General features: G+C 49.6%; 1 protein-coding gene across 1 annotated transcript; it reads right to left on the bottom strand.

Annotated features, from left to right (window-relative positions):
- Window positions 1–90: 90 nt before the first annotated feature.
- LOC121291306 (LIM/homeobox protein Lhx9-like) lies at window positions 91–15,854 on the bottom strand. Its single transcript, XM_041212379.1, has 5 exons — window positions 15,717–15,854; window positions 11,087–11,289; window positions 7,090–7,454; window positions 3,705–3,898; window positions 91–372 (listed from the first exon to the last, which is right to left on the bottom strand). Exons 1-5 carry the CDS (start codon window positions 15,852–15,854, stop codon window positions 91–93), a joined length of 1,182 nt encoding a protein of 393 aa, XP_041068313.1.
- Window positions 15,855–20,571: the final 4,717 nt, after the last annotated feature.

Below are 20,571 nucleotides of genomic sequence, written 5' to 3'. Positions count from 1 at the left end.
ACTGCCGAGACCCGCCTCCCGGTGCAGGCTGTGCCAAGATCCCGCGGGAGTTTTCTCTATTTGGTGCAATTTGTCCTTGAAAGAGCGCCTTTAGCACAGGTTGGTACGGTCGATTGTCTGGAGGGAGTCAGGAGGCTCCGCGGGATCGAAGTTCAGGAAGATGGGTGCCATCGAAGGCCGGGTTGGTTGGGGGCAGGGTGCCATGCCACTGGGGGTGGAGAAGAGGGGGCTCGGGGGCCCCAGGGGTCCCGTGGTGTGCTGGGCCACCGGGGAGTGAGGCAGCTCATGAGGATCCGACACATTGTCGCTGTCTGTGTTCTCCTCCTGCAGGAGGCTCTTCCGCAGCTTAGCTCGAGCGTTCTGAAACCAAACCTACAAACAGTTAAAAGGGGACAAATAAACATCTACCCATTGGGCAGGAACAATCTACTTTACACCCCCTTCCCTCCCCCACCATCCCACCGCCCCCGCACCCCACCCCCCCAGTTCCTCCCTTGCCTCTCCCACCGTCCTTCCACCTTTACATTCTGACACTGCCACTGGGCAGCGCTCTTGCCTCCCAGTCAGAAAGGTCACTGGTTCAAGTCCCACTCCAGGACTTGAGCACATCAGTGAAGGCCGACACTCCCAGTGCAGCACCTTCCAGATGAATCATTAAACCAAGGGCCCCGTTGCCCTCTCATCTGGATGTAAAAGACCCCCCTGCGACTCTTTCAAAGATCGGGGGAGTCCTCCTCAGTATCCCAGTCAGTATTTGTCTCTCGATTAACATTGCTAAAAATAAAGACCTCATCTGGTCGTTGTCTCACTTGATGTTTGTGGGATCTTGCTGTGCGTGGATTTGGTGCCCCCTTTGCTAAGTGACTACGCTTCAAAAGGTACTTCATTGGCTCTAAAGCGTTTTGAGATGTCCCAAGGTCATGAAAGGTGCTGTAGATCTGCCCCACCCTCGAGTATATTCAAGGCTGGGTTTGCCTGAAGGGCATTGGTCGATCCATTTGCATCGATCTCAGATCTGAAATGATTAATTGAGGAAGTGTCTACTGCTGTCTGCAGGAGAGAGTCCCACAACCCGAGCGTTCGGGCAAAGAAGCCTTTCTGAACTTCTTTTATGAATGACCTTTCTCTAATTTTAAGTTGTCCTGGGCTTGCCCCAACCATCCCCGCCCCTCCACCACCAGCAACCCCCACCCGCAACTCCCATACCCCGACCCCACACCCCTCCCCACCCCCCAAACACTCAAACTCCTACACTCACACACCCCCACCCTGCACACGCCCAGCCCCACAACCCCCATACCCCCACCTCCCAACCCTCACCCTGCACTCCCACAACCCCAAAGCCCCACCTCCCAATCCCCACCCTGCACTCCCACACTCCCCACACCCCCACCTCCCAACCCCCACCCTGCCCTCCTACACCCCCTACACCCCACCTCCCAATCCCCACCCTGCACCCCCACACCCCTGCAACCCCACCTCCCAAACCCCACCCTGCACCCCCAACACCCCACACTCCCCACTCCCCCACCTCCCAACCCCCATCCTGCACTACCACCCGCCACATCCCCATCTCCCAACCCCCACCCTGCACCTCCACACCCCCCCACACCTCCCACACCCCCACCTCCAAAACCCCACCCTGCACCCCCACACCCCACCTCCCAACCCCCACCCTGCACCACCACCACCTCCCCACACCCCCCACACCCCCGCCTCCCAACCCCCACCCTACACCCCCACCCCCCACACTCCCCACTCCCCCACCTCACAACCCCTACCCTGCACTACCACCCCCCACACCCCCACCTCCCCACCCCAACCCTGCACCCCCCACACCCCCACCTCCAAAACCCCCACACTGCACGCCCACACCCCCAACCTCCCAACCCCCACCCTGCACCCCACACCCCCCACACCCCCACATCCCAACCCCCACCCTGCACCCCCACAACCCCGACCCCCACCTCCCAACCCCCACCCTGCACTACCACCCCCCAACACACCCACCTTCCAACCCCCACCCTGCACCCCCACCACCCCCACCTCCCAAACCCCACCATGCACTATCACCCCCCACAACCCCACCTCCCAAATCCCACCCTGCACCCCCACATCCCCACCTCCAAAACTCCCACCCTGCACCCCCACCCCCTCAACACCCCCCACATCCCACCTCCAAAACCCCAACCCTGCTCCTCACTGCTCCCACACACCCACCTCCCAACCCACATCCCCACCCTCCAACACCACCCACACCCCCACCTCCCAACCCGCACCCTGCACCCCCATGCCCCCAACTCCAAAACCCCCACCCTGCACTACCACACCCCACAACCCCACCTCCCATCATCCACCCTACACCCCCACCCCCACCCTGCACCCCCACCCACCCACCCCCACCTCCAAAACCCCACCTCCCCCACACCCCCACCTCCCAAACCCCACACTGCATCCCCACCCCCCCCATACCCAGACACCCCCACCCTGCACCCCGCCAGCCCCTCACATCCCTACACCCACACACCCCCACCCTGCACCCCCCCAACCCCACACCCCCCACACTCCCTCCTCGCAAACCCTACCCTGCAACTCCACCCCCCCCCACACCCACACACCCCCACCCTGCAACCCCCCCCCCCACCCCCTCACATCCCCACACCTTCACCCCGTCCCTGCAGGTGTGGAAACAGTTTCCTGATCAAATCCTCTTGGTTATTACATTTAGCCTTTGCTGGGGTTAGGATTTGAACTCAGGGCCCTACCATGTTGTAAAAGAACATAAGACATTGGAGCAGGAGTAGACCATTCAGCCCATTGAGCCTGCTCCACCATTCAAAAAGATCAAGCTTGATTGTAAACCTCAACCCCACTTTCCCTACTGGTCCCCATAACTCTTAATTTCCTGAGAGGCCAAAAATCCATCTGACCCAGTCTTAAATGTATTCAACGATGGAGCATCCACAACCCTCTGGGGTAGAGAATACCAAATATTCACAACCTTTTGAGTGAAGAAATTTCTCCTCATCTCAATCCTAAATGCTCAGCCCTTTATCCTGAGGCTTTGTCCCCATGTTTTAGATTCCCCGAACAGCGGAAACAATCTCTCAGTGTCCACCCTTGAGCCTCTTCAGAATTTTCTATGTTTCAGTGAGATCTCCTCTCATTTTTCTAAACCCCAGTGAATATAAGCCCCAATTTATTCAGCCTCTCATCATAGGAGATCTTATCAGTATATTGTTGAGGTTTAATGGCAATTACATTGTTAAACAGGTGATGGGTTACCTGTGCACCTATAAATGGGGATAGCTGGGACACAGGGCAGGGGGCTGTGTTGGAATAATGTCTACTGTGAATTAAGTCAATAAAAGCTCTCCAACATAGAAAGCTGCTGTGCCTTAGTTTTATCTTCACCAACCAGTGTGGATCCCAGGGACCAATCTAGTGAACCTTTGCTGTACAGCCTCCAATGTGAGCATATCCCTTCTTAAATGTGGAGACCAAATCTACACACAATATTCCAGATGCGTTCTCACCAAAACTTTGTACAACTGGATAAGACTTCTTTAATTTTCGAACCCCTTGCAATAAAGGCCAACCTGCCATTTACCTGATGATCATTTGCTGTATTGTTAAGCTAACTTTCTGTCTTGTTTTAACGAGTACCTGGGGGTGGGTGACTGGAGCTTGTGAGCTGTTCTCACCTGGAGGACTCGCTTGGGAAGGCCGGTCTTCTTGGAGAGCTGCTCCCAGTCCTTCCCATCTGGGTTGTGTTTGACTGCAAAGTAAGACTCCATGGTGCGGAGTTGGTGGTGCTTGAAGCAGGTACGGATTCGTTTTGCCTTCTGTTGGGCACAGTAGCGGGGCTCCTCCAGAGGCTGTTCCCCCTCGGGACAGACTGAAACCAGAACACGGAAACAACACTTCACACGGAATCACAAAACCCACACGAGAAGGAACAGGAGGAAGCCATTCAGCCCCTCCAAATTCTACCACCATTCAATGAAAGCATGGTGGGTCTGAATCTTAACTCTACCCACCCAATTTGGCTCCACCTCCTCTATATCCTTATCCAGAAAAAGCTATCAATCTCAGATTTAAAATTATTCATTTTGCTCGTACCCATTGCTGTTTATGGGACAGTTTCACACTTCCACCACTCTTTGTGTGAAGAAGTGTTTCCTAACTTCTCTCAGATGGCCTGCCTGATTTTTAGGTTATGTCCCCATGTCCTAGACTCTGACACCAACAAAAAGATTTTTTTTTATCCCATCAGTAAAATAACACAATCAAATTCCCCCCTTAACCTTATATACTCCAGGCTAAAAACTCCTTCTATGTTCTCCACTTGCCTGGATGAATGCTGCTCCAACAACACTCAAGAAGCTTGACACCATCCAAGACAAAGCTTGATTGGCACCCCATCTACATTCACTCCCTCCACCACCAACACACAGTGGCAGCCATGTGTACCATCTATAAGACACACTGCCGCAACTCACCAAGGCTCCTTAGGCAGCACCTTCCAAACTCATGACCTCTACCATCTAGAAAGACAAGGGCAGCAAATAGATGGGAACACCACCACCTGGAAGTTCCCCTCCAAGCCAATTACCATCTCGACTTGGAAATATATCACCGTTCCTTCACTGTCACTGGGTCAAAATCCTGGAACTCCCTCTCTAACAGAACTGTGGATGTACCTACATCACAGGGACCGCAGTGGTTCAGGAAGGCAGCTCACCACCACCTTCTCAAGGGCAGTTAGGGATGGGCAATAAATGCTGGCCCAGCCAGCGAAGCCCACATCCTATGAATGAATAAAAAAAAAATACAAGCCTAGTTTATGTAATCTCTCCTCATTATGTAACCTTTGGGGCCCTGGTAAGCTGCTGCTGAATCTGCACTCTCCTCCCAATGTTAACATATCTTTTCCAAAGGGTGATACAGGGGTATGAAGCAATAGGGTATGGGAGGAAGGTGTTCAGGAGATGGAGGTGGGGTGGTGCAGGAGAAGGTGCAGTACCATGTGGACCATCCATCTTGCAGCCACCCAATATCAGGCGGGCATCACTGGTAAGGCCAACACATGTTGCCCATCCTCAGTTACCCAGAGCATGCTGGTGAGTCTTCTTGATCCTGTATGGAGATTTGACACAATCCCATGGCTTCCTGGACAATGTCAGAGGGCGAAGGAGTCAACCACTATGGGATATGGGTCAAAAGTCACATATATAGTCCAAGCTGGGTAAGCAGGGGTAGGCTTCCCTCTGTAAAGGGCATTCCTGAGACTGGAGTCACGTATAAACCAGACTGGGTAAGGAGGGACACATTTCCCTCTGTAAAGGGCATTACTGAGGCTAGAGTCACACATAGACCAGACTGGGTAAGGAGGGCAGATTTCCCTCTGTAAAGGGCATTACTGAGACTGGAGTCACACATAGACCAGACTGGGTAAAGAGGGCAGATTTCTCTCTGTAAAGCGCATTACTGAGGCTAGAGTCACACATGGACCAGACTGGGTAAGGAGGGACACATTTCCCACTGCAAAAGAACACAGGACATACAGTACAGAAGTAGGCCATTCAACCCAACCAGTTGATGCTGGCGTTGATGTTCCACTCACATCTCCTCCTATCTTTTCTGATCTAAATCTTTCATTGTAACCATCTATTCCCTTCTCCCTCATCTGCTTGTCTAGCTTCCCTTTAAATACTGTTCACTCCCTGTGGTAGCGAGTTCCATATTCTCACCGCTCTCTTGGTAAAGAACATCCTTCTGAATTCCCTATTAGATTTCTTGGTGACGATCTTATATTGATGGCCGCTCATTATTCTCTTCCCCACAAGAGGAATCGGCGTGAGGGAGAGGGGAGGAGGCCGCGGGTGGTGTATGTTAAAAACTTGCATCACTTTCAAGATCTCAATTAGTCCCCACCTTGGCCGTCTTTTCCCAAGAGAAAAGAGACCCAGCCTATCACCCCTTTCCTGATGTATGTGTCCAGGTATTTCAGCTAATCATCCTTGTAAATCTGCTCTGCACCGTCTCCAGTGCCTCTATATTCTTCCTATAATCTGTTTTATAAAAATACTGTATGCACTACTCAGTGTGGTCTAACCAAGGTTTGATACAGCTTTAGTGTAACTTCACAATTCTATTCCTTTAGAAATAAAACCTAGTGCTTGGTTTGCTTTTTAACAATCTTGCTGACCTGTGATGTAGCTTTTGGTGATTATTATTTTACTCCAGGATCTTTTTGTTTCTCTACTCCACCAAGACTTGCACCTTCCAAGGTGCCCTATTCTTCCTGCACAACGTACTGCCTCACATTTTTCTGTGTTCAACTTCATTTGCTGGTTATTTACCCATGCAACACATTTATTAATGTTCTCTTGTAATTTGTTGCAATTCTCCTCAGTGTTCACCATCCCCTGTCCCCACCCTCCCAATTTTCTACCAATTTGGTGTCCTCCGCAAATTTGTTTCTCATTCCAAAGTCCAAACCTTTAATATAAATTGTGACCAACAGTTGCTCCTGCTCTGATCCTTCTTCTGCCATTCTGGATAACTCCCCTTTACTCCCATTCTCTGCTTTCTGTGTTGAAGCCAACTGGCCATTCATTCTGCCTCTTGTCCCCAACTCTTTGTTCTCTGATCTTAACAGCCTATTATGGGGCTTATCAACAGTCTTCTGAAAATCTAGATAGATTACATCTATTACATTCCCATTGTCTACTCTGTCCGTAACCTCCTCAAAAAATTCAATACAACTGTTCAAGCAAGAGATGATCCCTTTTGAAATCCATGCTGACTATTCATCATTATTTTTCTCACTTTTAGTAAAGCCTCCATTATTTTTCATGCCATTGATGTTAAGCTGATTGGTCTATAATGTCCTAAACATGTTCTGTCCCCTTTCTTAAATATAGGAATTACATTAACTATCTGCCAGTCCTCTGCCACCACACCTTTTTCTAACAAATATACGTAGGGATGCCTCTCCTGTTTCTTCCCTTGTTTCTTTTAAAAGAGTCAATCACAAAGATTGACTCCAAGAGCAAGATTATAAGGAACGACAGTAAAACGCACCTTGATTAAAGTCGTCTCCCTCGACGTGGAGTTTGGTGCCTCTCCGCTTGCGGGCACTGCCCCTCCGGGTGACCCAGTCACTGTCCCCATGACCCACTGCGACTCCCTCATCGACCCTGAGGGCCAGCTCTGTCAGGCCATCCGTCAGCCTGGCCTCGTCCTCCTCCCGGCACAGCAGCTCAAAGTGGGCCTGGCAGTACACCAGGCCTTGCCGCGTGCCAAAGAGGTCGCCCGTCATCAGGGCCTCACCACAGATGGCACACGTGAAGCAGCTGACGTGGTAGACCTCCTCCTTGGCCCGCATCACCATCTCCGAGGCCGGGATCCCCAGGTGGCAGCGGGAACACTGCTTCACACAAAACCTCCTGGTTAAAGGGAAAAGAGTGCAAAGGGGCAGTGTGGATCATGGTTCAGTGGGTAGCTGTCTCGCCCCTGAGGCAGGAAGTTGTGGCTACAAATTCCACTTCAGAAACACAATCACAAATTCTAGGCTGGTGCTCCCAGTGCGGTACTGAGGAACTATAACAAACAGCCAGATGTGCCTCCTTTCAGATGTGACATTAAACAAAGACCCCCTCAGCCATCTCAGGTGGACATAAAAGACTCTACAGCCACTGTTTGGAAGAGGAGCAGAAAGTTTCGCCCTGGCCAATATTTATCCCTCAATCACCACCACAAGAAAAACTGATTGGTTGTTATCTCATTGCTGTTAGAGGAAACTTGCTGTGCATAAATTAGCTGCTCCATTTCCTTGACTACAAGAGGACTTCATGGGCTGAAAAACACTTTTGGTCATAAAAGGTCTGATATGAATGATGGAAAGTCATGGGCAGCAAGTGGACATGTGGAAAATATATGTAATACATGCAATAAGAACCAGAACTTGCATTGAAAAAGCACCTGTTGACATAGTAACATGTTCCAAAGTGCTTCCGAGGAGAGATTATCAAACAGACTTTGACACCGAGTCACATAAGGAGGCACAAGGGCAGGGTGACCAAAAGCCTGGTCAAAGGGGTAGGTTTTAAGGATCATCTCAAAGGAGCGGACAGAGAGGTTGAAGAGGTTTAGTACTAACTAATAAAGAGCTGGTGCCAGTAAAAGTGACCCTGAAAGTCACCAGGACAACTAGGGATGGCCAAGCAAACCCCCCCCATCTCCAAATATTCAGTGCTCGCTGATCAACATTGGCTTCCGAACTCTTGATTCTCATCCTCGAGTTTAAACCGACTTCATGACTTTGTCCCACTCTATCCCAGTAACCTGCACCAGCTCTACAACCCCCAGACTCTCTCTCTCTCTAACTCAAGTCTTTGGTGTATCTCCTGTCCTTGTTAATCCCATCACTCCAGCATTGGCAACTGTGCCTTCAACCATCTAAACCCTAAGCTCTGAGTATCCTCTGCTAACCCTCTCTGCCTCTACTTCTATTTTCTCTTCCTTTTAGACCTCCATTGAATCCCAACTCTTGTAAGTTAGAAATAAACACACTTCAAACTTATTTTTAAATTCATTCATGGGATGGGGGCATCACTGGCTAGGCCAACATCTAATGCCCATCCCAAATTGTCCTTGTTCAGAGGGCATTTAGGAGTCAACCACATTGCTGTGGGTCTGCAGTTACATGTAGGCCAGAGCAGGTAAGGAGAGCAAATTTCCTTCCCTAAAGGGCATTCATGAATCTGATGGATTTTGGTTTCATAGTCATCATTAGAGATTGAATTCAAATTCAAACCATCTGCCATGGTGGGATTTGAACCCTGGTCCCCAGATCATTAACCTGGGTCTCTGGATTATTAGTCCAGCAACAATACCACTATGCCATTGCCTCCCCTAAAAGTGACCCTGAAAACTCAGAATGCTGGAGCTTCATCAAGTGGATTTCTTGCCATTCTCCGCATAGCTGGTAGACTGATAGACTGATACATTGTTACTCGGCACATGACCGCAGTGCAGTAATAAAATGTGGTACCCCAGGATATATATTCACATAACATATGAAGGTACGAATTAGGAGCAGGAGTAGGCCACTCAGCTCCTCGAGCCTGCTCCTCTGTTCAATAAGGTCATGGCTGGTCTGAATGTAACCTCAACTCCACATTCCCACCTACCCCCTTGTTTGTCAAGAATCTACCTGCCTTTGCCTTATAGGGTGAATAAGACTCTGCTTCCACTGCCGTTTGAGGAAGAGAGTTCCAAAGGCTCACCAACCTCCGAGAGAAAATATTTCTCCTCATCTCTTAAATAGGCGACCCTTTATTTATAAACAAAAACCCCTGGTTCTAGATTCTCCCACAAGAGGAAACATCCTCTCCACATCTACCCTATCAAGACCCTTCAGGATCTTGAGGTCCATTAATTCTTAGCTCTTTACGAATAATATAAAAATAGAGTCACCTTCCTCAATATCTCCTTACATGGCTGGGTGGTAATTTCTCTCTTATATCATTTCATGAAGTGGCTTTACGGAGTTAAATAAATGCATCTGCCATTGCTGTTGTTGGCTGTTACAGCAGGTCTTAACAAATCAAATTAAAACCACACCCATTCCCCCACACTCCTGAATCCTGCCCAACACTTGGTGTCTTGGTCATTGAGTGAATGGGATTAGGGAATGGGTTAGGGTTTAGGGGTTGTGGACAGGAGGGGGAACGTCCTCCTTATGTTGAACTTCTTATTTTGCGAGCTCTTGTTTGACGGGGGCTTGCCACTAGTGTTTGGTTCAAGCTTTCTATTTCCTGTTTCTCTTACTAATATCTCCCTTCAGGTAATTTGTCTTCTCCCAAGCTGGGATTATGTTAACGGGGTTGGTTCTGGGTTCCACCCAATTGCCGACTCCTTGTATGAGGGATGTTTGTTCAGTGTGAGTTCTGGTTGCTGGAGTGTTGCAGGTGGCTTTAGTTTTTGAAGTTGGGGTACCAGGCAAGTTCTAGATTCCTGAGGGTAAAACTGGTTTAGTTTAGGTTCAGGATTAGGATCACAGTTAGGGTTTGTCTTTGATGTGAGGGTATTTGAGGGTTCGGGTTAGCTTGCCTCCATTAGATTATGGTTTGGGCAGTTAGAGTTTGGCTACCTGTTGTGTGACCGAGGTAGAAGAGATATTATTGGGGTTAGAGATAAGGGGGCTGGAATTGAAGTTAGGGCTGAGGGGTGAATAAGGATTGGGGTTGAGTTTAGTTCTGGGTTCAATGTTGGGACTTGTGTTGGAGATTTAGGGATTGTGGGTTGTGTTGGAGATTTGGGGGTTCGGGATTGCACCAGTGTCAGGTGTTCAGGCTCGGCACTTGTGTTACAGTTCAGTGTTGGGGTTTTTCGGTTGGCTTTTGGGGTTTAGTGTTGGGATTTGGGGTCAGGATTAAGTTTAAGGTCAGGGTTCAGGGTTGGGGTTGAGGTTTCGTAATTGTGGGTGGGATTGGTATTAGGGTTTAGTCTTGAGGGTTCAAGGTTGGAGTTGAGTTTAGAGTTTAGGAATCAGGGTTGGGGTTTCATGCTGGGGAATTCGGGTTAAAGGCTGGAGTTTGAGATTTTGTGGTTGGCATTTGGGGTTTAGTGTTGGGGATTTGGGGTTAGAGCTGAGTTTAATGTTGAGGTTTGGATTGGAGTTGGGGTTTCACATTAAAGTTTGGGGTTGGCTTTAAGGCTAATGTTGATGATTCGAGTTGGGGGGTGGGGTTGGTGTGAGGTCTTAGCATTGACTGTTCTGGCTATTGAATTTGAGCTTTGGGGTTTAGGGTTGGGGATTTGTGGTAGGGTTAGAGGCTAGAATTTGGGGATTTGTGTTTGGGGTTTAGGGTTGGGGATTTGTGGTAGGGTTAGAGGCTAGAATTTGGGGATTTGTGTTTGGGGTTTAGGGTTGGGGATTTGGGGTAGGGTTGAGTTTAATGTTAAGATTCAGGGTCATTTGCTGCATGACCCAGGGAGACAGTAGGGCAAAGACAGTTGAGAATAGGATGGTCTCGCCCACCCTCTGAAAGAGAGAAATGGCCCGGCACCTTACCTGTAATAATCGTCCTTGCAATAAATGTCGCCGTCTTTAGAGAAACATGTGAGCTCTGAGCCCAAGGCTAGGTCACACACACAACACTTCAGGCAGCGGGCGTGCCAGGGCCTATCCACCGCAAACAACACGTAACGGTCATAGATGGGTTCTCCACAGCCAGCACACACCGCAGCCTTGGCACTGAGGTCAAGTCGCAGGCCCTGGGGAGGAAATGGAAGCAGGAGGGGGAGATAAGTAAGCTGACATTCTGAAAGGGGTTCTGCTCGGAAATGAGGCTTCATGAAAAAGGCCAAGAGCATTTTGAAAGGAAAAGGAACAAGGGTTGAGAGTGAGTGAGGGTGGAGAGAGCGAGGGTGGCGAGTGGATGAGGGTGGAGAGAGTGAGGGTGGAGAGTGAGGATGGAGAAAGAGAGTGGAGAGTGAGGAGAATGATCATGGAAAGAGTGAGGATGGAGAGAGTGAGCGAAGAGTGAGGAGAGTGAGAATGGAGAGAGTGAGGATGGAGAGAGTGAGTGGAGAGTGAGGAGAGTGAGGATGGAGAGAATGAGGATGGAGAGAATGAGGATGAAGAGATTGAGAATGGAGAGACGGACGATGGAGAGTGAGGATGAAGAGAGTGAGGTGGAGAGTGAGGATGGAGAGAGTGAGCCGAGAGTGAGGAGAGTGAGAATAGAGAGAATGAGAATGGAGAAAGCGTGGAGAGTGAGGAGAATGAGAATGGAAAGAGTGAGGGAGGAGATAGTTAGCAGAGAGTGAGGAGAGTGAGGATGGAGAGAGCAAGCGGAGAGTGAGGAGGGTGAGAATGGAGAGTGAGGATGGAGAGAGTGAGCGGAGAGTGAGGAGAGTGAGGATGGAGAGAGCAAGCGATGAGTGAGGAGGGTGAGAATGGAGACAGTGAGGATGCAGAGAGTGAGGATGAAGAGAGTGAGGATGAAGAGAGCGAGCGGAGAGTGAGGTGAGTGAGAATGGAGAGAGAGAGGATAGAGAGAATGATCGGAGAGTTAGGATGGAGAGAAGGAAGGTGGAGAGAATGAGGACGTAGATTGAGGATGGAGAGTGTGGGTGGAGATAGTGAGGATGGAGAGAGTGAGGATGGAGAGAGTGAGGATGGAGAGAGTGAGGATGGAGAGAATGAGGACAGAGAGAGTGAGGGTGGTGAGGGTGAGGATATAGAGAGAGAGGAGAGAGAGTGATGAGAGAGAGTATGAGGATGGAGAGATTGAGAATGGTGAGAATGAGGAAGGAGAGAGTGAGCGGAGAGTGAGGAGAGTGAGAATGGAGAGAATGAGGATGGATAGAGTGAGCGTGGAGAGAGGGAAGGTGGAGAGAACGAGAATGGAGAGTGAGAATGGAGAGATTGAGGATGGAGAGTGAGGATTGAGTGTGAGGATGGAGAGAGTAAGGATGGAGAGTGAGGATGGAGAGAGTGAGCGGAGATGGAGGAGAGTGAGGATGGAGAGAACGAGCGGAGAGTGAGGCGAGTGAGAATGGAGAGAGAGACGATGGAGAGAATGAGCAGAGAGTGAGGAGAGTTAGGATGGAGAGAGGGAAGGTGGAGGGAATGAGGATAGAGAGAGTGAGGGTGGTGAGTGTGGGTGGAGATAGTGAGGATGGAGAGAGTGTGATGATGGAGAGAGTGAAAACGGTGAGAGTGAGGATGGAGAGAGTGAGCGGAGAGTGAGGATGGATAGAGTGAAGGTGGAGAGAGTGAGGGAGCAGAGAGTGAGGGTGGAAAGAATAAGGATGGAGAGAGTGAAGATGGAGAGAGGGAAGATGGAGAGAACGAGAGTGGAGAGTGAGGATGGAGAGAGTGAGGATAGTGAGAATGAGGATGGAGAGTGGGGAGAGCAATGATGGAGGGAGTGAGGATGGAGAGAGTGAGGACGGAGAGTGAGGTTGGAGAGAGTGAGCAGAGAGTGAGGAGAGTTAGGATGGAGAGAGGGAAGGTGGAGAGAATAAGGATGGAGAGAATGAGGATGGAGAGTGAGGATGGAGAGAGTGAGGATGGCGAGAGTGAGGATGGAGAGTGAGGATGGAGTGTGAGGATGGAGAGAGTGAGGATGGAGAGTGAGAATGGAGAGATTGAGCAGAGAGTGAGGAGAGCAATGATGGAGGGAGTGAGGATGGAGAGAGTGAGGATGGAGAGTGAGGATGGAGAGAGTGAGCAGAGAGTGAGGATGGAGAGAATGAGGATGGAGAGAATGAGGATGGAGAGAGTGAGGATGGAGAGTGTGATATAGAGAGAGAGGAGAAGAGTATGATGATGGAGAGAGTGAGGGGAGAGTGTTTGAGAATGGAGAGACTGAGGATGGAGAGACTGAGGATGGAGAAAGTGAGGATGGAGAGAATGAGGATAGAGAGAATGAGGGTGGAGAGTGTGAGGATGGAGAGAGGGAGGATGGAGAGAGTGAAGCTGGAGAGAGTAAGAACGGAGGGAATAAGGATGGAGAGAGTGAGGATGGAGATTGTGAGGATGGAGAGAGTGGGGATGGAGAGAGTAAGGGTGGACTGCGAGTGAGGGTGTAATGTGAGGGTAACGAGAGTGTAGTTGGAGGGAATGAGGATAGAGATAGTGAGGATGGAGAGTGAGGATGAAAAGAGTGAGGGTGGAGAGTATGGAAGGAGAGCGAGAATGGAGAGTCAGGATGGAGACCGTGGGTATAGAGAGAATGAGGATAGAGAATGAGAGGATAGAGAGAGTGAGGGTGGAGGGGTAAGGATACAGAGAGAGAGGAGAGAGAGTGTGAGGACGGAGAGAATGTGGATGGAGAGAGTGAGGATGGAGAGAGTGAGGGTGGAGAGGGTGAGCGGAGAGTGAGCAGAGAGAGGGTGGAGAATGGAAAGAGTGAGGTTATAGATAGTGAGAGTGGAGAGTGAAGATAGAGATAGTAAGGGTGGAGAGTGAGGATAAAGAGAGTGAAGGTAGAGAGTGAGGATGTAGAGAGTGAGCAGAGAGTGAGGATCGTGAGGATGGAGAGAGTGAGCGTGGAGAGAGTGAGGATGGAGAGAATGAGTGGAGAGCGAGGAGAGTGAGAATGGAGAGCGTGAGGATGGAGAGAGTGAGCGGAGAGTGAGGATGGATAGAGTGAGGGTGGAGAGTATGGAAGGAGAGAGCGAGAATGGAGAGTCAGGATGGAGACCGTGGGTATAGAGAGAATGAGGATAGAGAATGTGAGGATAGAGAGAGTGAGGGTGGAGAAAGTGAGGATAGAGAGAGTGAGGGTGGAGGGGTAAGGATACAGAGATAGAGGAGAGAGAGTGTGAGGACGGAGAGATTGTGGATGGAGAGAGTGAGGGTGGAGAGGGTGAGTGGAGAGTGAAAAGAGTGAGGTTAGAGATAGTAAGAGTGGAGAGTGAAGATAGAGATAGGGTGGAGAGTGAGGATGGAGAGAGTGAGCAGAGAGTGAGGATCGTGAAGATGGAGAGAGTGAGCGGAGAGTGAGGAGAGTGAGAATGGAGAGAGTGAGGATGGAGAGAGTGAGCGGAGATAGAGGAGAGTGAGAATGGAGAGAGTGAGGATGGAGATAGTGAGTGGAGAGTGACGAGCATGAGGATGGAGAGTGAGGATGGAGAGAGCGAGCGAAGAGTGAGCGTGGAGAGAGTGAGGGTGGAGAGAATAAGGATGGAGCGAGTGAGGATAGAGAGAGTGACGATGGAGAGAATGGAGAGAGTGAGGATGGATAGAGTGAACTTTGAGTGAGGCTGGAGAGAGGGAGGGTGGAGGGAATAAGGATGGAAAGAGTGAGGATGGAGGGAATGAGGATGGAGAGAGAGGATGGAGAGTGAGGATGGAGAGTGAGGTTGGAGAGTGAGGATGGAGAGAGTGAGGGTAGAGAGAGTGAGGGTGGAGAGAATAAGGATGGAGAGAGTGAGGAAAGAGAGAGTGAGTATGGAGAGAGGGAAGGTGGAGAGAATGAGGATGATGAGTGAGGATGGAAAGACTGAGGATGGAGAGTGAGAATGGAGAGAGTGAGGATGGAGAGAGTGAGGATGGAGAGAGTGAGTGGAGAGTGAGCGGAGATTGAGGAGAGTTAGGATTGAAAGAGGGAAGGTAGAGAGAATGAGGGTTGTGAGGGTGTGGATATAGAGAGAGAGGAGAGAAAGTGTGAGGATGGAGAAAGTGGGGAGAGGGAGTGTGAGGATGGAGAGAGTGAGGACGAAGAGAATGAGAATGGAGAGAGTGAAGATGGAGAATGAGAATGGAGAGAATGAGGATGGAGAGTGAGGATAGAGAGAGTGTGGATGGAGAATGAGGATGGAGAGAGTGAGCGGAGAGTGACGGTGGAGAGAGTGAGGGTGGAGAGAATAAGGATGAAGAGAGTGAGGATGGAGAGTGAGGATGGAGTGTGAGGATGCAGAGAATGAGGATAGAGAGATTGAGGGTGGAGAGTGTGAGGATGGAGAGAGAGAGGATGGAGAGAGTGAAGATGGAGAGAGAGGATGGAGAGAATGAGATGGACAGTGAGCGGAAGTGATTGGAAAGTCCTTTCAGAGAGCCGGTTGGACATGATGGGCTGAATGGCCTCCCTCTGTGCTTTAAGATGTGGCTCAGTCTCCAGTGTCCTTCGCTCCTGTCATCCCAAGATTCACAATCCAGTTCTCAAAGGAGATATTCAGATATAACTCACCTCCTCCATGTTCATCTCCAGACCAAGGCCGGTTTGATATGAAGCATCGCCATCCTCCAGCACAGTTTCCCGGATTTCTTCTTCCGGGAATCCGTGGAGCAGCATGGTGGAATATTGGAAGTTGCAGTCCCCATCCATGCCCGCAAAAGAACTTTCTGGGGACAGGACGACCCTTGAACCCTCGGGCTAGGGCAATGTTGCAGCCTAGTGTGGTCTCACAGCCTGGACAACGGTTGCTCCTCCTTCAAAGGGCAAAAGCAGCTGTTAGTCAGGAGCACTGCAGTGATTGTGCTTCACTTTTCATCTCTCGTCAACTCTATTTATACCCAGGTCTCTCACACCCAGGACAGCCTGTGCTGTGAGAATGTGAGGCGACAGCGCTTAGCAAGCAAAGCAACAGCTTGCATTTTGATAGCACCTTTCACAACCTCAGTAACCCCAAAAAATTTCAACGTTGAGTTATTTTTCTTGATGTGTAATCACTGTTGTGCAGGAAATGCAGCAGCCAATTGATGCACAGCAGGCACCCACAAACAGCAACTCGATAATGGCCAGATTACCTGCTGGCTGGAGGACACCAGGGAGAACTCCACTGAACTTCTTCAAAATAGTGAGCAGGGGAGGGACTCTTTCACATTCACCTGAGAGTGCAGATAAATAGGCCCTGGGTTTAATGTCTCCTCCTCAAAAACTGCACCACTGGCTGTGCAGCACTCTCTCGGTACTGCACATGGGCTAGAGACTCTGGAGTAAAACTTGGTCAAAAAGGGAGAAAGGACAGTGTCTGACCCACTGTCCCAACCAGTCCCAGAGGGGGAAAGGACAGTGTCTGACCCACTGACCCACCCAGTCCTAGAGGAGGTAAGGACAGTGTCTGACCCACTGTCCCACCCAGTCCCAGAGAAGGAAAGGACAGTGTCTGACCCACTGACCCATCCAGTCCCAGAGGAGGAAAGGACAGTGTCTGACCCACTGTCCCAACCAGTCCCAGAGGGGGAAAGGACAGTGTCTGACCCACTGACCCACCCAGTCCTAGAGGAGGTAAGGACAGTGTCTGACCCACTGACACACCCAGTCCTAGAGGAGGTAAGGACAGTGTCTGACCCACTGACCCACCCAGTCCCAGAGGAGGTAAGGACAGTGTCTGACCCACTGACCCACCCAGTCCCAGAGGAGGAAAGGACAGTGTCTGACCCACTGACCCACCCAGTCCCAGAGGAGGAAAGGACAGTGTCTGACCCACTGACCCATCCAGTCCCAGAGGAGGAAAGGACAGTGTCTGATCCACTGTCCTACCCAATTCCAGATGGGGAATCATTTTTCCAATGTAAGAAACACAGCAGCCAATTTTGGCACAGCAAGATCCCATGATCAGCAACATGACAATGGCCAGATCATATGTTTTAGTAATGGTGGCTGAGGGATAAGGATTGGCCAGGGCACGGGAGAGAACTTTACTTCTCTTCTTCGAAATAGCGGCATGGGAACATTTCCGTCCAGCTGAGGTTGGGGGCCTGGTTTAACGTCTAATTCAAAAGACGGCATCTCTACCAGTGCAGCACTCCCTCAGTACTGCACTGGAGTGTCAGCCTGGGTTATGTGTTCAAGTGGCTGGGGTGAGAATTGAGCCCACACCCCTCTGACTCAAAGGTGAGAGTGAGAGCTAGGGGGAACCCACTGAGCCACAACTGCTGGTCACTAAAGGATAAATAAAGCTTCTGACTCTCAAATTATAAACCAACTCATATAACAAATATCAAGGCACTACATTCACACTTAATTCCTATTCAGGTGGCGTCACAATATTCCTACCGAGGGAGCATCACAAAATTCCTACTCAGCGCATCACAAAAATTCATCCCGGGGGACGTCTCAAAATTCCTCCTTTTCTATAGGAGGAAAGCTCTTTCCAATGGTTGGAAGCTGTGATTACAGGAAGGACATAACTGCTCTAGAGAGAGTACAGAGGAGATTTACAAGAGTGTTGGCAGGGCTTGAAAATTGCAGCTGCGAGGAAAGATTGGATAGGCTGGGGTTCTTTTCCATAGAACAAAGGAGGCTGAGGGATGACCTAATTGTGGTGTGCAAAATTATGAGGGGCCTAGATAGGGTAGACAGGAAATAGCTGTTTTCCCTAGCCGAGGGGTCAATTTCCAGGGGGAATAGATTTAAGGTGATTGGCAGGAGGATTTGCAGGGACAAGAAGAAAAAACTTTTCACCCAGAGGATGGTGGGTATCTGGAATTCACTGCCTAAGTTGGTGGTTGAGGCTGAAATGCTCAACTCAGTTAAAAGGTACCTGGATCTGCATCTGAAGTGCTGTAACCTGCAAGGCTACAGACCAGGTGCTGGAAAGTGGGATTAAAATGAGCAGCTAGTTTCTTTTTCTGTTTTTGGCTGGCGCAGACACGATGGGCTGAATGGCCTCTTTCTGTGCCGTAATTTTTCTATGGTTCTATGATGATCCCTTTCTTCTAGTATCTAGGCCCATATACTATTCCACAACCACCCGACATAAGAGTTTCTGCCTCCTCTTCCTTTTTAAACAGTTTCCCCAATTAAACTTTCAAATGCTGCAAAATCAAACATCTGGAATCTCAGTCTGCGGGGAACTGTTTCACCTCGTGTCGATCCCAAACACCAGGCAGGAGATCAATGGGAGCCTCCTTTCACCGGCAAGGGAACGGGCTGAAATGTAACAGGGGGGTGTTTGAGAGTCTGGAGTTCAGCGCGAGGGGACGCACAAATTTCTGCTTTTATTTGGGTTGGTGTATTCGAAGGTTTGAGGGCTGGTGAATGTCACAAGCCACTCTGACAATAACAGGAGGTCCCCGGGAGGCAGAGGCTATTTCACCGATTGAGCTGTTAGGTGTGGCTCCATGCAGCTTTCCCCATGGAGGATCAGACATCCCAGCTCTCTGCACTGATGTTGGTGTCCAGCAGAGAACTGTTAACTGTTACTGACCAGCGGGGAACACTCTCTCATCTGACCCAAAGGCTCGTGGATTTAATCCCTACTTCAGGGAACTGGAGCACATGATGCAGGTCAACACTCCCAATGTAATACTGACAGAGGGTCAGAGGGTCAGGACAAAGACTGAGGGAGTATCCGCAGTCAGGACTGAGGGAATGCAAGAGTGTCAGGGTCAGTACTGAGGGAGTGTCATCAGGTGGTCAATGCTGAGGGAGCGTCATCGGATGGTCAGTACTGAGGGAGTGTCATCAGATGGTCAGTACTGAGGGAGTGTCATCAGATGGTCAGTACTGAGGGAGTGTCAGGCAGTCAGTACTGAGGGAGTGTCATCAGATGGTCAGTACTGAGGGAGTGTCATCGGATGGTCAGTACTGATAGAGCATCAGTACTAAGGGAGTGTCAGAGCGTCAGTACTAAGGGACTATCAGAGGGTTAGTGCTGAGGCAGTGTCGGGAATCAATACTGAGGGAGTGTCAGGGGATCAATTCTGAGGGAGTGTCAGGGATCAGGATTGAGAGAGTGTCATGGGGTCAGGACTGTGGGTGTGTCAAGGGTCAGTACTTTGGGAGTGTCGGATGCTCAGTACTGAGGGAGTGTCAGGGGATCAGTACTGAGGGAGATTCAGAGGGTCAGTACTGAGGGGTTGTTTTACCAGTGCATTAAGAGCAACTGAGTAACCAAGGAAAAAGTAGGTAGGGGTTATCAGAGATGCACATGGTAACTTGTCGTTTGATGCAGATGATGTGGGAAGGGTTCTCAATGAGTACTTTGTTGCTGTCTTCACTAAGAAGAGGGATGATTCAGACATTCTAGTTAAAGGGGACGTGTGTGAAATATTAGATACAATAAGCATAGTGAGAGAGGGTGTACTGGAGGGACTGGCAGCTTTGAAGGTGAATAATTCACCAGGGCCGGATGGATTGAATCACAGGCTATTGAAGGAAGCTGGGGAAGAATTGGTGGATGTTCTGAGGGTCATTTTCCAATCCTCACTAGATACAGGCGAGGTCCCAGAGGATTGGAGGTCTGCGAACATTATACCATCATTTAAAAAGGGTGCGAAGGGATGAGCCAGAAAATGACAGGCTGGTCAGTCTGACTTTGATTGTGGGCAAATTATTGGAAACAATTCTGAGAGACAGGATAAAGTGTCATTTAGGAAGGCACAGACTGATCAAGGTTATTCGGCATGGTTTTGTTAGGGGAAGATCATATACTAATTTAATAGAATTTTTTGAGGAGCTAACAAGGAGGATTGATGAGGGTAGTGGAGTGGATGTTGTCTACATGGATTTTAGTGAGGCATTTGACAAGGTCTCACATGACAGTCTGGTCAGGAAAGTGAGATCCCATGGGACACAGGGAAGGTGGCGAGTTGGATCCAAAATTGGCTCAGCGACAGGAAACAAAGAGTCAACACTCAATCAATCAATCAATCAATGACTTTGCCAATGGAAAATAGTTTCCAATGGTGTTACACAGGGCTCAGTGTTGGAGCCCTTGCTGTTTGTTGTATATATTAATGATTTGGATTAAATGTGGGAGGCATGATTGGGAATTTGCAGATGACACAAAAATTGGCCATGTAGTTGATGGGGAAGGGGATAGCTGCCAACGCCAGAATGATATCAATAGTGTTGTTGATTGGGTGGAGAAGTGGCAATTGGAATTCAACCTGGAAAAGTGTGAGGTGATGTATTTGGGAGGGCAAACAAAGGAAGGGAATACTCAATAAATGGGAATTTGTTGAGAGGGGTTGAGGAAGTGAGAGACCTTGGAGTGCATGCCCATGGGTCCTTGAATCTGGCAGGACAAATGCCTTAATGAAATCCATGTACACAACCTCCATTGCACTATCCTTACCAATCCTCAATGTTATTT

This window comes from Carcharodon carcharias, chromosome 19 (genome assembly GCF_017639515.1).
Source record: "Carcharodon carcharias isolate sCarCar2 chromosome 19, sCarCar2.pri, whole genome shotgun sequence".
Classification (NCBI taxonomy): domain Eukaryota; kingdom Metazoa; phylum Chordata; class Chondrichthyes; order Lamniformes; family Lamnidae; genus Carcharodon; species Carcharodon carcharias.
This window is presented reverse-complemented; position numbering and strand designations above follow the sequence as displayed.